This window comes from Epinephelus lanceolatus, chromosome 15 (assembly GCF_041903045.1).
Source record: "Epinephelus lanceolatus isolate andai-2023 chromosome 15, ASM4190304v1, whole genome shotgun sequence".
Lineage (NCBI taxonomy): Eukaryota > Metazoa > Chordata > Actinopteri > Perciformes > Serranidae > Epinephelus > Epinephelus lanceolatus.
Genome location: NC_135748.1, coordinates 28281787 through 28296759, shown reverse-complemented (window position 1 = coordinate 28296759; position 14973 = coordinate 28281787). Strand labels below are relative to the sequence as shown.

Here is a 14973-nt window from a genome sequence, read left to right as displayed (position 1 = left end):
GAAAGAAAAAGTGACAATTCCTGCTTTTATTCCCGGCCGTATCTTCCTCTTATCAGTTCATCTGGATAACAATCAACCAAATTACAAGTCATGCTGCCTCCTCACTATCTCTGCATTTGTTTCCCAGTGTGTGTCTGTGTGTGTCACCTGCAATTTTTCTCGTAAATCTAAAGAATATCCACATGTGTTGCAACAGGAGGGATGTGCAGTTATGTTTATGGCTCTCAATATGACTCTCAAACATAAATCAATAACTATACGAAATGGTCAATGGGTGGAAAAGACTAAACAAATCCTTTATGAACCACACGACTACCATATTAGTGTCTGTATTTTAACAGCTGGACAGTAACACAGTTTATTCTAATATCCAAATAACTGGTATAACACTGACTGAATTTTTAAAGCTATTTCAAAGAGTTTAGACAATTGTATTTTGGCTGCATAAACATCTCCGTAAGATGTAAGACACATTTATTTGGAGCTGCGCCATCATTTTAAGGAACAGGAAAGAGTTTGTGGACACAGTGATAGTAACCAGAGTGATTTTCCAGGTAGGTGAATACATTTCTGGTTCATAATAAAACTCATTTGGGTGTAAAAGCTCAAACTGTACAGTGAATGTCCTGCTCGTAATCACAATTTATAATCTTAGATTTATAGTTTATAAACAGGAAGTACATCATTAATAGTATTGACAGAACTGTGCAAATCACGTTTAGTCATATTTAAACATGCAATTTTATTTAATATGTTGCTCTTTAACTTCTAGTCATGCTAGTGCTGCACATTTGGACACTCTGCAAACTGTGATGACAAATGTCATTTACCGGTGTTTCATACATTTCACTCAGGGTTATATAATTATATGTTAACAACCTGCAATTCCGTGAAGCTGGACAGGCTCAGTTTTGGAGATGTGATGAGATATGATTCGATTGCTAAATACTTTATGAGTTTGTCCTTAGATCTGCTCTGCAGATAACCTGACCCTTGGAGTAAAACGTGTTATCTTGATGTTATCAGTTATCAGATTCCCATCAAGCAGCAGAACACTTTTAAAATGTGGGGAAATGTTGCAGCAAAATAAATACTTGCAGCATAATTTCCCGGTGGCTCTAAACTTCACTTAGAGACTTCACAGTAGGTATGTTGGTTTTTCCTTTTATTTTTCGTTGGTGTGCATATTATATTTTATTACATCATCTTTTTCAATCAAACTTTGCATGCCTTTCCTGACAGGATCCAGCCCACACTTAGTGGAGATGCTTTTGTCAACTGTAGGATGTTTTTCACAGCAGGCTCAGTTCTACTAGTGTTGCAGTAAGTTATGTTATACTTTTACTATTGGTACTTTAAAGGGACAGTTCACCCCAAAATCAAAAAATACATATTTTTACTCTCAACTGTAGCACTATTTATCAATCTAAATTGTTTTGGTGTGAGGTGCCAAGTGTTGGACATATCAGCCATAGAGATGTCTGCCTTCTCTTGAATGTAATGGAACTAGATGGCACTCAGCTTGTGGTGCTCAAAGCGCCGAAAGAATATATTTAAAAATTTAAGAGCGATGTCTCTTTCCAGAAATTACAACCCACTTACTTTAGATAATTAACAGACCTTGCTGTGAGCAGTTTCATGTAGGAACTATTTCCTCTCTACACCCCGCAACTGAATCGCTGCACAGAGGGAAGCGTGCATCTACTGCTAGCTCACCTAGCACCACTGAGCTAGCTTAAGTTACAGCAAACTGGTCCCCTAAGCAGGTGCAGTCTACTCTCCTGCTTATCCCCCCACCTTGTTTGGAAGTGTTGTGTGTGGATGGATGAAAGCAGATTCAAAACAATACAACACTACATACAGTACAGATTTAATGTTTACTCCTAATTTTGCTGCTTGTCTTTTATCTGTTAACTTAATATCTGATATCAACCCAGGACAAGATCATATCAGTCTAATAACGTTCTCTTTCCCCCTCCAAAAACAGTTAAATAATAACAATAATAGTTTTATAAACTAAAGAAACACAAGTTTTATTTCGGTGTTCACTTTTGAATCATAGTTTCACATATATAAGTCTATTCAAATTTCTGTGTATTCAGTTGGAAAGCAACATCGGCAGCACTGCAGTGAAACTGGACTGACGGTTCAGCACCAAAAGAGAAAAGAGATTCTGTTTCGCCAGACAATAATAATAATAATAATAATAATAATAATAACTTTATTTATATAGCACCTTTCAAAACAAGAGTTTACAAAGTGCTTTGACAAACAAAGCAAACGCAGGAATATCTTTAGCAAGAGAGTCAAAACAGTGTGGGCAAGCAAAAGCAGGACAAAATTAAGCTCAAATTGAAGTAAACTAAGCAAAACACAGACAGAATGAAAAGACAGAATGTTAAAAGAGATAAGAACAATAAAGGCAATAAAACTATTATTTGTAAATACTAGAAACAAACGAATAGAAGGATAAAAAGACAACATTGCATAATGACAATAGCATAACAAAGAATAAACAATTAAAAGGAATAGAATAAAATAAATAAAGAGTAAACAAAAAGAATAAATAAAAAGATAAAAAAGATGACATCACATGAAGGCAAGTCTATAAAAATGGGTTTTAAGAAGAGATTTAAAAGATGTTACCGATTCTGCAAGCTTTATCTCCTCAGGCAGGTCATTCCAAAGTCTAGGGGCCCTGGTGGAAAAAGTGCGGTCGCCTCTAGTTTTAAGTCTCGACTTTGGAACGGCCAGGAGGGCCCCGCCTGAGGATCTTAGGCTGCGTACTGGCTCATATGGGGTCAACATTTCTGATATGTAACTTGGGGCCAGACCCAGACGGGCTTTAAAAGTGATCAGTAAAATCTTAAAATCAATTCTAAAACGCACAGGGAGCCGATGGAGGGAAGCCAGGATTGGGGTGATGTGATGTCGTCTGTTAAAACCAGTAAGAAGCCTAGCTGCTGCGTTCTGAACCAGTTGGAGGCGGGAGAGTGATTTATGGTTTATGCCAGAGAGGAGTGAGTTACAGTAATCGAGTCTGGAGAAGATGAATGCGTGGATTATTTTTTCTAAGTCAGAATGTGGGAGCATGGGTTTGATTTTGGAGATTGTTCTTAACTGATGGAAGCAGGACTGGACAACTTTATTGATATGAGGCTGGAAGTTGAGGTCTGAATCGAATATTACTCCTAAGTTTCTGGCTGCGGATTTGACGTTAACGGACAGGGGACCAAGGCTATTTTCAATTGGACTGGTGGAGGTTGGCGGAGTGAACAGTATGATTTCGGATTTGGAGGTATTGAGTTGAAGAAAGTTTTGGGCCATCCAACAGTTGATATCCTTGAGACAATCTAACACAGCAGCTAGGCTTCTCGGGTCATCCGGTCTCAGCGGGAGGTATATCTGTGTGTCGTCCACATAGCAATGGAAAGACACGTTGTGGCGGCGGATAATCTGACCGAGCGGAAGCATATAAATAGAAAATAAAATTGGACCTAAAATTGAGCCTTGCGGTACACCACAGGTAATCTGAGATTTCGAGGATGTGTAATTACCTATGGTGACCGCAAAAGTTCTATCTAAAAGGTAGGTATAAAACCAGCTAAGTGCAGTGTCCTTGATGCCAACCCAGGTTTCCATACGGTCAATTAAAATGGCATGATCAACCGTGTCGAAGGCTGCACTTAGGTCTAAAAGGATTAAAATTGCGAGATCTCACGAGAGTGTGCTGCTGAGACAGAGACATGTCCCGAACAAACTTAATTTCCTCCTGATTTGTCTTTCGGAAAAATGCCATTCTAGTGTCAGAATGTTTGGAAGATATGTGGCTAGTAGAAACTGGGTCCAATATTTACTTTGGTGACTATGGGGCAAAATAACTGGTCATAATCTGTACTCATGTTCACTTTTCCCATTGAAAACACAGACTGTATATAAAGATGGATGATACATATTCACTTACCCCGCTACAGCTGCTGCCATCTTGCGTGGGTGACGTCATTTGGAGCCAGAGTCTGCACAGTAGCGATCTCTGCAGTGGCGGGGCTCCTGCACAAACACCCATCCAACCAATTGCAAGCAGTGCCACTGAATGCGAGCACACTGACTGGCTCACACAGCTGTCAATCATGGCGTCAAATCCCTGTTTTAAAACATTAAATAACGGATTAAAACCAAACTTACCAGAAAAACGAACACTTGAACAAACGTCAGGGTGTTAAGAACTACCGTAAATGACAGAAACCATCTTTGGGAAAAAATTAATTCAATGTGTACTTTGAGTTTTTTGTTCAGCTCATGTCCCATTTACTGACATGGAGGGTGTGGGGTTTGTGACCTGTACTGCAGCCAGCCACCAGGGGGAGATGGAGATGTTTTGGCTTCACTTGTAAAGAGCTGTCTTGTCGTCCATCTTTATACAGTCTATGGTTAGAATAGATAGACTCAGGACTGTCGTTAGTCTCCTACAGAAGCGGGGCAGTGGCGAAACCAAATTGACAGAGATACAACAAATGGATGGAAGTGGGTGGTCTTGGTTCATCAATGGTCTCTGGTTACAGCTCAGCTAATGAAGACCCAATTAATGCTTTTCATTTCATTTATTTGATTCTTAGCCATATCACATGGCATGGAGTACAAACATTTCATACAATAACAAAAAAATGGCATGGTGTGGCGAAGGCAAAACTGATGTTACTTAAATAAAGGAAGGACATTCTTCAAAAAAGCCCCTAGTTTACAAATTACTTTTGGCTCATCAGATTGTAATAACAAAATGAATTTAAACATAGATTGATGGTTTAAATAACACTTTGGCAAATGCCTTTCTCTGTAAGTCATTAAGCTTACATTCGGTCAAAAAATATGATACTCATCTCCCACGGGATTATCACCACAGAGGTTGGAGATCCTTACAATTACAAATAGATTGTCTGTACTTTTGGTTTTCATGCAACAGATACTTCTCCAGTTTAAACTCTTGTTTAATTTGGACAGATATATCACATGATGTCATACTTCTGAGCTCACTTTGCCACTTTTGTATAAACTGATCTTTAGCCTCTGTTCAACAGTTAGTTTGAAGCGATTACATCTGCTGTCACGAGCATGAGCCTCTCATCCTTGAGTAGATGCACTCTTCCTTCTGCTCGGTGATACGTTAAGTGGGTGTAGTTCTGTAGAAGGACAATAGTTCCTACATGAAACTACTAACAACAAGGTCTGTGAATTATCCAGAGTGAGTGGGTTGTAGTTTCTGAAAAGGGACATTGCTGTTGAGTTTTTCAAACATATTTCTTTGGCGCTTTGAGCACCACAAGCCGAGTGCCATCTAGTTCCATTATATTAGAGAGAAAGCAGACATCTCTACGGGTGACATCTCCAACACTCAGCACCTAACACCAAAACAATCTAGACTAATAAACAGAGCTACGGGTGACAGTAAAAATATGTATTTTTGATTCTGGGGTGAACTATCCCTTTAATAGTTTAACGCTAATACTTGTACTTTTACTTAGGCTCAGTAAAATGTCGAATACATGACTTTTCCCTGAAAGAGAATATTTTTCTACGGTGGTACTGCTACTTTAGTTTAAGTAAACTAAAATAGTACCACTTTGTGGCCTGCAAAATCCAAAACTACAACTCTCACCTTGACGGCTTCCCTCCGCTCTGCTGACACCTCGTGGAGCACCCGCGTGCCGCGCCAGCACAGGCTGCTACGTCACGAGCGGATGTTGATACTAGCTTGGAGCACAGCGCAGACAGGAACAGCTGAAAAAGAACAACAAAGCCGAGACGACGACGACGACGGTAAAAACAACAGATGTGCGTCTAAAACACAGTTAAAACAACGGTGACATCATCGCTGGTGGGGACATTTTGTGCCGCTGAAACAAATTAAAAAAGGTAGGACATCGTCATTTGTAGCGGAGCGGAGATAAACGTTTTGTTGTTGTCCGTCTTGTTCCTACTTTGTCGTCGTTATCGCGGTTAGCTGGACGGCTAATCTAACGTTAGCTTCTTTTCACTTGATAAATCTGCACGAGACCACTCAGCCAACATGTCCAAAACCTCTGTGGAGACCAGCACATGTGATCCCTTTTGTCAGTTTGACAAAAGTGCTTGTCTTTTGAAGAGAGGTTATGTTGTTATTATTCATGATGGGTTTTATTTTTAGCCCCATTCAAAGCTCAGCTGCCATCTACAGTCAACAGTCTTCATGACAAGCCAGGCAGGAACAAAAAGTACTTGTTGAAATCAGTATACAGCTCAACAGGGAGTTACTACGGCAAGAGGAGGTTTCAAAAACACCTAAAATGGGGGTCAGAAAATACTCATTGGAGCTCTTAAAAGTCTCTCTTTTGAGACTGTCAACTATAAAATTGCATGAAAAGTGCAGCGTTTTAAAGGTAGTCACTGCCTGGCATTTTGCTGCAGTGTTCACAGACCCTTGGCAAAGGTAAAAAAACAAAACAAAAACAACAACCAAAAAAAAACAGTCATGAGGACATTTATTCAACTCAGGAGAGAGATATTTTGGGGTGAATTATATGGATTAAATCTGCTATCAAAGTGTCACTTATTTTTATATTACGATGATAGATATTTTGCACAATATAGTACATTTTCTGCAAAATAATTGAAAAAAACAATCATTTAAATCATCGTCAGTCATTGTTTATTCAGGGAATTTTAACAGACCATTAAGTTCTTTTACTGCAATGCATTGAATTCACATTCAGTGAGCTAGGAAGATCTGTAATGTATGATAGCAATCACCAAAAATGATGAAAAAAACCCCCCATAAAAATAAATAACAAGCAGCAATGTCTGTCATGAAATGAAAAAAAAATTAAAAAGTGAGACCATGTTGTTTGTTATTATTACAAATAATCATAAAAATTTAACTGGATGTGTTAAAGGTCTACTCTGCAGGATGTAGCTTGTAGTCATGCATATTTTTGTGTTTTTCTTTTTTATTATTATTATTTTTTGTCTCTTTGAATCTCTTATGGGTCAGAATATTTTAACTAACTTTTTGCGGGTGAAGACCAGGGGTTACTTCAATTCAGTTTTAATTCAATTTTCTTTATAAAGCCCAATATCACAAATTAGGGCTGCAAAGATTAGTCGATAAATCAATAAATAATCGACTATTAAAATAATCAGTGACTACTTTAGTAGTTGACTAATCGGTTTGAGTCATTTTTCATAGAAAAGTACGATATAAGTACCCCAAAATACTCTTGTTGCAGCTTCTTACGTTCAAATATTGGCAGCTTTACACACTCTCCCATGATGGTGAACTAAAACCCTTTGGCGTGAGTACGAAACAAGACACTAGATGACATAATTTTGGGGTTTGGGAGAGACAGACCGACATTTTTCAACATTTTCACACATTTTTCGATGAAATGATTAGGCGACTAATCTGAGAAATAATCGACAGATTAGTCGACAATGACAGTAATCATTAGTTGCAGCTCTATCACAAATCACAATTTGCCTCAGAGGGCTTTACAGCATACGACATCCCTCTGTCCTTGGACCGTCACAGTGGATAAGGAAAAACTCCCCAAAAACAAACCCTTTTACAGGATCCCCCTTACATTTTAAGCCCCTGAGCTTGTACCTGGTTAAGTAATGCTTTCATCATTTTATCCAAAACGTTTTAAACAATGTTAGAACCCAGATAAATCTGTAAATTTAATCAAGAACATGGCCCGTGTCATTTGGTCACCGTCACCTGTCAATAGTGTTGTACCCCCTTACTGTGTGCTGCAGGATTGTCATCTGTGATAAACATCTTTTAATCCAGTTTTAAGCCACATTATTCCTATACACTTTTTAGATCTTGGTCATTTTAACTGTGTGTTTCAACCAGATAAATTATTTTACTTAGCGGATGTCTGGATCTTAAGTTTCAGAGGAATAACCTGAGCAAAAATTAGTGGTCACTGTGGCCCTTAGTACATGCCTCAGGGTTTATGGTCTATGTTTTCATGAGTGTATAATCACCTGAAACTAAGAATCGTTGTGTTTTCATTACCTTAGAATGAGCCGTCTATATCTACATATGAAGCCGGTCCTCTTCCACGTAGTCTGCCGTGTTGTTTTAACAGGAGTACAGAGCGGACAAACCACACACTGGCTCTAGATAGGGCCATTTGTGTTTTCTTGTCAGCCAGCGCAGCTCTCCTTTGCGCGTAGCACACGTAAGAAGTGTCAGGTCTGTGACTGCATCACTAGATGCCACTAAATCCTACACATTGTACCGTCAAGTCAAATGCAAGCTGGACTTGCTTTGCATTCTTTCAGATGGTTCATGTCTCATTCAAAATGCCTCTCTTGTGACTGATTCAGGCATTTAACTTCTGTAAGTTCATTTAAGGCCAGTGCGCATGATACATTGAGTTGGTAGAATCTTGGTCACACCCGACCAGCTGAATGAAATTACCTTTCTCACACCCCAACAACACACACACTTCCAAAGCAGTCAAGTCATGGGGTGGCACATAACAAGATGCAGTTCGTTTCTGGGTTAACATGGCCTCAGGGGCACTCTCTATTTATTTACTCTCCCAAAACACAAATAAAAGCCTCACAACATTGTTCGAAAATAAACCAGAGAAAGGAAAAAGACAGAGAGGAGAAAAGGGAGCGTGAGAGAGAGTAGAGGAATAAAAGCAAAACTAAATAGAAACCAAAATAACTGCACTTGGTCTTGAGTTCAGTGTGGTTACTTAAAGCATGCTCAGTTGCCTTTGACTTAGCACAAGCACGTCTATATACACCATAGCCTGGATAACTGAGAGTCTTCATGGACTTAAAATCCAGTGTGACCATAAAACAGTCACAAACTGCTCATTGATTTATTACATTGCCCATAATAGCCTCACACGCTCAGCTATGTTAAAGGAGATGCTACCACGTTACAAATGGTATGGAATAACTTCTTAGAGTTGACTCATGTTATACATTGTCACATCGGTCAGGGTGTTATACTGAATGGTGTCACTGCCTAAACCAGTCATATTTTCATTTAACTCTTCAACATTAAATAGTTAGCTCTTTTTCCCTCTCTTATTTCAGCCTTGGTTCAGTCACCCCCAGAGATTTAACGATGGGACGCATCTTCCTGGACCACATTGGCGGCACTCGCCTCTTCTCCTGCGCCAACTGTGACACCATCCTGACCAACAGATCTGAGCTCATCTCAACACGCTTCACAGGGGCCACAGGCAGAGCTTTCCTCTTCAACAAGGTACGGAGACATTCGTGATAACTGCCTGTGAAGTTTACTTCTGAATCAAACAGGGTATACAAAGATCCAGTCGCTAGTTCCCTGCTTCAACATGTGTATGCATGTATCTCAACTCCACAGGTGGTGAACCTCCAGTACAGCGAGGTGCAGGACAGAGTGATGCTCACCGGCAGACACATGGTGAGAGACGTCAGCTGCAAGAACTGCAACAGCAAGCTGGGTTGGATCTATGAGTTTGCCACAGAGGACAGTCAGCGGTACAAGGAGGGACGTGTCATCCTGGAGAGGGCGCTGGTTAGGGAGAGTGAGGGCTTTGAGGAGCACGTCCCCTCAGACAACTCATGAGCCCGTAACCTTGGATTAACTTGAGTGAGGAAGGCACACTCCCGTGTCCTCTTATCCCTCTCCTTTATCCCCTTGCCTCTGCGCTGCGCAGCACCACCTGCAGACTTAGTGGTCAGTGAAGTTCTGGCTTCACCTCCCCACACACCCCTTCCCTCTCTCTGGCCTATAGACCTCTGCTGATTAGACGATTGGTTTGCTGGCTCTACAATTGCTGAATAGGCTTCTCCAAAAATACTTCCCGATTTATGTGTCACAAGGCACCACCCCAAAACAGCTGGAGACACAGACAGGGAGTTGTAACTTCACTTTGTTTAAGTGTTCATGCACGGTCACACAGAATTGTCACCACCTCACAAGGCATGCTCCACACTTTGTCATGTAGTAATTAAAACACATGCATGATCAGTTACACAGAAATATCAACTAGTTGTTTTGTTTATTTAGATATCAGGAGGCAGTCGAGCTGAGTATGTTCATCATGCAGACACGGGCAAAGCAGCCAGCAATGGAGGTGTCACTGTACATACTGCTTCTGTGGGGCTTGTGCTTCTGTGTTGTGACCTCTGTCTCAATGTATTTGTCACTGGTGTGCACTGAATGCAATTAAGATCATGATAGTTGTTTTTTCTATATCAGTTACCTTTTATTAGCTGGTAGTGTAATGAATGTAATAGTGTTTGAAATCTATGTTCACGTCCAAATGATACCGAAAGGACTGCACAGATTGATGTCATATTTAAGTACTCATTGTAGTGTTTGATCATGATAGGAGCTTTATTTCGATCTTGCTGACTTGACGTGCGTTTATTTTTTGATTGATGTTCTTGAAATGTACACAAAATGGCTTTAAGTGTGCCATTCTTGCAGTTCACGGTGTGGATGTGACCTCCTGACAATTGTACAATGCGATTTAATTCAGTTCCACCGCTCTCCCATCCGTTACCATGGATTCTGTGCGTGTGTGGCACGCTGCTTGGAGAGCAACGTGTCACTTCGGTGACTTATGAGGAACATGTACCTTCCAGCCATGTGTCTTCAGTGTGACGGAGAGGGGGAATGTGTCTGAGATGTGATGGAGACATTCTCTGGCTGCCTGCCAGTTTAAGGACAGGATTGTCAGAGGATGGGTCATGCAAGAGTTTGAAAGTAGCCGGCAGTGGGAGGCAATGTGAGACGAGTTTATAGACGACCTCTTGAAAAATAATATGTTACAATCTTAAAAACAACACTGAAAATATGTTTAAATCAAGAGTTTGATTTAATCCATTTATATGACGGTTAACTCCGCCTGCCGTCTCCTGGAGTCGATTACTTTCAGGATAGTGACCCATCCTCTTCTTATAATCCTGAGCTTTGGGCACATTTGGTCATAAGATGACTTGTTTCTTACAACACAAAGCCAAGCAAGCTTTAATGGAGTTCTAATCTTTAAAGTTGAGCCTTTGTCCTCTGACTATGCCAGAGCCTGCATTTTATATCATCAGTGTCCTGTGAAGATTTCAATCAAAATGTCAGATGCAAAAAAAAAAAAAAATCTAAATCTCCATGACATTTGAGGTTATTTTTGGAGTGGGTTATAGCACAGCATCATGCCCTGGTGTAACATTGTGCCATTTCAGAGTGTGCATGCCTGCAGGCGTTACCAGATTGGTCCAGCCTTCACTAGCGACGCTGTTAATGTTTTTGCCCGCCTTTAAAAGGTCATGCAAGGCAGTGTCATTTCTACAAAAAAATAAAACATTAAAAAAAGAACAGGACACTGACACCATCCATATCCCCGAGTCAATGCAGTGTAACCGTCAATGGCCGTGACAGAATATTGTTATCGTTTTGTTGTTCACTTTTACCATTTTATTGACAGGCCATTGTTTTATTTGCTTTACTCTATATGATTATTATTATTTTATGGGCTGATGCATTTATCTTATTGTATATTTTTCTCTATTGGAAGTTTGAAAAAAACAGTTTTCTTCTTGTATGGCTATAGTTTTTCTCTGATGTGATTTCTAAATAAACATAGTCTTGCTGGGTTCAAATTCAGTGTCTTGTTTGTGCTTGTTTTGTAGCTTAGAGCAGTGGTTCCCAACTGGTCCAGATTTCTCCTTAGCCATTAGTTCAAGGTCCACACAGTTTAATATATTCAGCGTTAAACTTATGTTTGGCCATGTGTCAAGCTAGTTTGCTGTCTCTGTTATGTAGCTGTTTGTTAGTCAGTCACTCTACAGCAGGAAACGGCACTTCAAAATAAAAGCTCTGTGCCAGAAATTAATTAATTAAAAACTAGTCCATACCCATTGAGTACAACATACCATACCATGACTTAGTCATATCAAAAATTAGAGAAAAACAAAACAAAAACATTCGGCCACAGGGGGAGCCACAGCGATCGGTCGCATTTTAGCCATTTTTAAGCATTTTTCTGTTGTTATAGCGCCACCCAGTTGCCAAATAGAGTTAAATTTCTCCAGTCACCTTGAGGCGTCCTGTTCTACATATCTACCAAGTTCAGTAAAAATCAATATGGCGGTTAGGCCTAGATAAGAAATTAGCTCTCTAGCGCCCCCATTTTGTCTGATCAGGTCAATAATGGAGGGGTTCCCTCAGATTATGTGTGGTCATATGCCTACAAAGTTGCGTGGTGATCGGTGAAACCCTTGAGATGTTATACACCTTTATGTGATGAGCCACGCCCTCCGCAATATTCATTGCCTTATAGAAGCTCAGTTTTAGTAAGTTTTCCAACTTTTGCCAAGAGGGAACTTTAGATATTGGTCCCTAGATTATGTTCACCGAGTTTCATGCAGAACGGTCAAACTTCCTTGGAAGAGATCGATTTTAAGTGTTTTTCAAAAAATTTGAAATGGTGGAAAATCTATATAACCGGAAGTTATGGGTTCCTGAGGCAAATTTGTTCCTCATGAGGAGAGGCATCTCTGTGCAAAGTTTCATGTCTCTACGACATACGGGGCATGAGATATGCCTATTCAAAGTTTGCAATTTCAATCGGTTGCTATAGCAACCCCCTTTGGCCAATTGATGTAATATTGCTTCATTTCCATCCTCCCATGACCCTCTACCACTGTGCCAAATTTCATATGGATTGACCGAGTCAGTGAGGAGAAAAACATGGAACAGACACACACATACACACCCACACCCACACACAGAGGTTTGTCATCATATAGTAAGATAAAATGCGATTTTACAAAATTGATGCATTAGCGGTTCATTCACAATGGACCCGCAACCCACTTTTGGATCACAAAGTTTTGTCTGCAAGTGCACTAAAGTCAGAGAATATCAATGTGACTATAATGACTCAAATAATATTTTTCTTCTCTTTTTTCACTGTTTCTCTGCATGTTTTGTATTTTAGATTTCAAATGCGGCACCTGGTGCTCAGGACAAATTTGGAAAGTGTTTTATTTCCATGTTCATGTCCATAAAAGGATCTCTAAGCCTCTAGGTGGCAGCAGGGTACTGAGAGACGGGATGATCTCTGATGACGTTTTCCCTTGGATGCATGATGCTGAGTCCCTCGCCTGCCTCTGACGTCCGCCTACTTGGCAGGATCAGTGGAGCTTCACTGCAGTCTGGAAATGCATGTCAGTGATATTACTCTCTGAGGCAGAAAAGCCTGCTGAATTATGTGCAGCTAAATAAATCTCCAAATGTGGGCACACACTGACTGAGATGTTTAGAAAAAGCAAACATGTATGACAAACATGTATGATTCCATTTTACCTATTCAGAGCTCATCATGAATCACCCAGGATGAGGAGGTTTGACTGCATCAGGTTTATAAATAGGCAGTGACGATTCTCTCCTAATCCACCCACTAATATTGCAGTGCTGCCGTAGAGTTATTTATAGCGCCAATCCTGTTGGAAGGCGTCTTTGTTAGTGTGTCTGTGTCACAGCGGTGGAATCAACAACAGGTCTGCTTTTCTCTGCAGTCACTCCTGGAGGTGCCCTGCACTGAGCACGCAGCACTAAAGTTAGCTCAGACAAATATTAATTAAGGTTGTTGCACACAGCACACTGTTCTGGACACAGCTGTTTCTGCATCCACTGCAGTTGCTCCTTCTTTATTTTGTTTCTAGATCATTATTAGACAGACAACACTGGTATTTTTATGACCATATCTAGAGCCAGGACATGACTAGAGGCAAAGAAAGAGGCTCCACCTCCACAGAGCTCAGTGTCCTGCTTTATAATTCATAGTAGTCTTTGACTTTGTCCCAGCCTAACCTCAGGATTATCTGCTCTCTTCATTGAAAAAGCCATCAGGCCAGATAAGATAATTACACCGCCTTGTTGATCCTATTAGTCCGCGTGCAATTGGATAGACATGGCACAAATCTAGATGTGACATAGTCTTATTGGTGTGTGTTCACACAGAGAGCTATTTTTCCCCCACCACCCTTCAGACACGTCCACAGGGCTCTTGGGCAGGACTAAAGACTTTAACAATAAAGATAAAATATGCAACTTTTCCACATTAGAATACATTATAATACTTATTTTATCCAGGGGTGGATTATCAGAGGATAGGCCCATGGGCACAGTAATGCAAAAGCCCCCTCCCCCACCTCTCCAACAGAGGAACAAGACACACACATGCGTGATTAGACATTTTGTTTTGTTAAAAGTCACAACAATAGAATTCCATAAAGTATGGCAACCACTCCTGGACTATCATAATAATGTCTATACTTAGAGTAATGTGATCTAATGCCTATGTGAGCTTATAATATCAAAATGTAATATTGTCCTTTTTCATCAGTCTGTCTTAGGTCTATATATTTATGTGTATTATGTTCAATTAGTGGTGTCCATTTGTCTGTCTGTGCTGGCCAGCCTCGGGGAGGGACAGGGTGGGTTTGGGTGTTTGGGGTTTATGTTCCATGGTTGTCTTGACAATAAAAATAATTGAATAAATAAAAGTCACTACAACAAATGTTTGGCCTTTATTTGTGTTGTTGTTGCATCTCTTTTTTGTTGTGCATCTTTTGTGCTTTTTTTTTTGTTCATTTTTGTCTCTTTGCAGTTCGTCTGTGTCTCGTTGTGGTCATTTTGAATCTCTTGCGGGTCGGCACATGTTATGAAACCATTTGCAGGCAATCACAAAAAGTACACACGAGTAAAAACAGTTTAATGTGGACAGGAAATGGGGTTAGTGAAGGGAAAAGGCGATCTTAAACAGGTGTGTTTTGAGTCGGGACTTGAATTGTGATAGTGTACTGATGTTCCTTATTTCGGGTGGAAGAGAGTTCCAGAGCCGGGGAGCAGAGCGGGTGAAAGCTCTGCTCCCCATGGTGGTGAGACGGGCGGAGGGGACAGTCAACAGAATGGAGGAA

The 14973-nt window shown here is 40.3% G+C and overlaps 1 protein-coding gene across 1 annotated transcript; it reads left to right on the top strand.

Moving 5' to 3' along the window:
* Positions 1–5747: 5747 nt before the first annotated feature.
* On the top strand, positions 5748–11649 carry LOC117267512 (protein yippee-like 5). The gene is made up of 3 exons (XM_033643474.2): positions 5748–5910; positions 9097–9268; positions 9389–11649. The coding sequence occupies exons 2-3, from the start codon at positions 9128–9130 to the stop codon at positions 9611–9613; spliced, it is 366 nt and encodes a 121-aa protein (XP_033499365.1). The 5' UTR covers positions 5748–5910; positions 9097–9127; the 3' UTR covers positions 9614–11649.
* Positions 11650–14973: the final 3324 nt, after the last annotated feature.

What these genes read in the sequence shown, in the direction of transcription:
- LOC117267512 (XM_033643474.2), top strand. Translation starts at nt 9,128, where the DNA reads ATGGGACGCATCTTCCTGGACCACATTGGCGGCACTCGCCTCTTCTCC. An exon ending in GAGCTTTCCTCTTCAACAAG is followed by an intron (nt 9,269 to 9,388) that starts GTACGGAGACAT and finishes TCAACTCCACAG; the next exon opens with GTGGTGAACCTCCAGTACAG.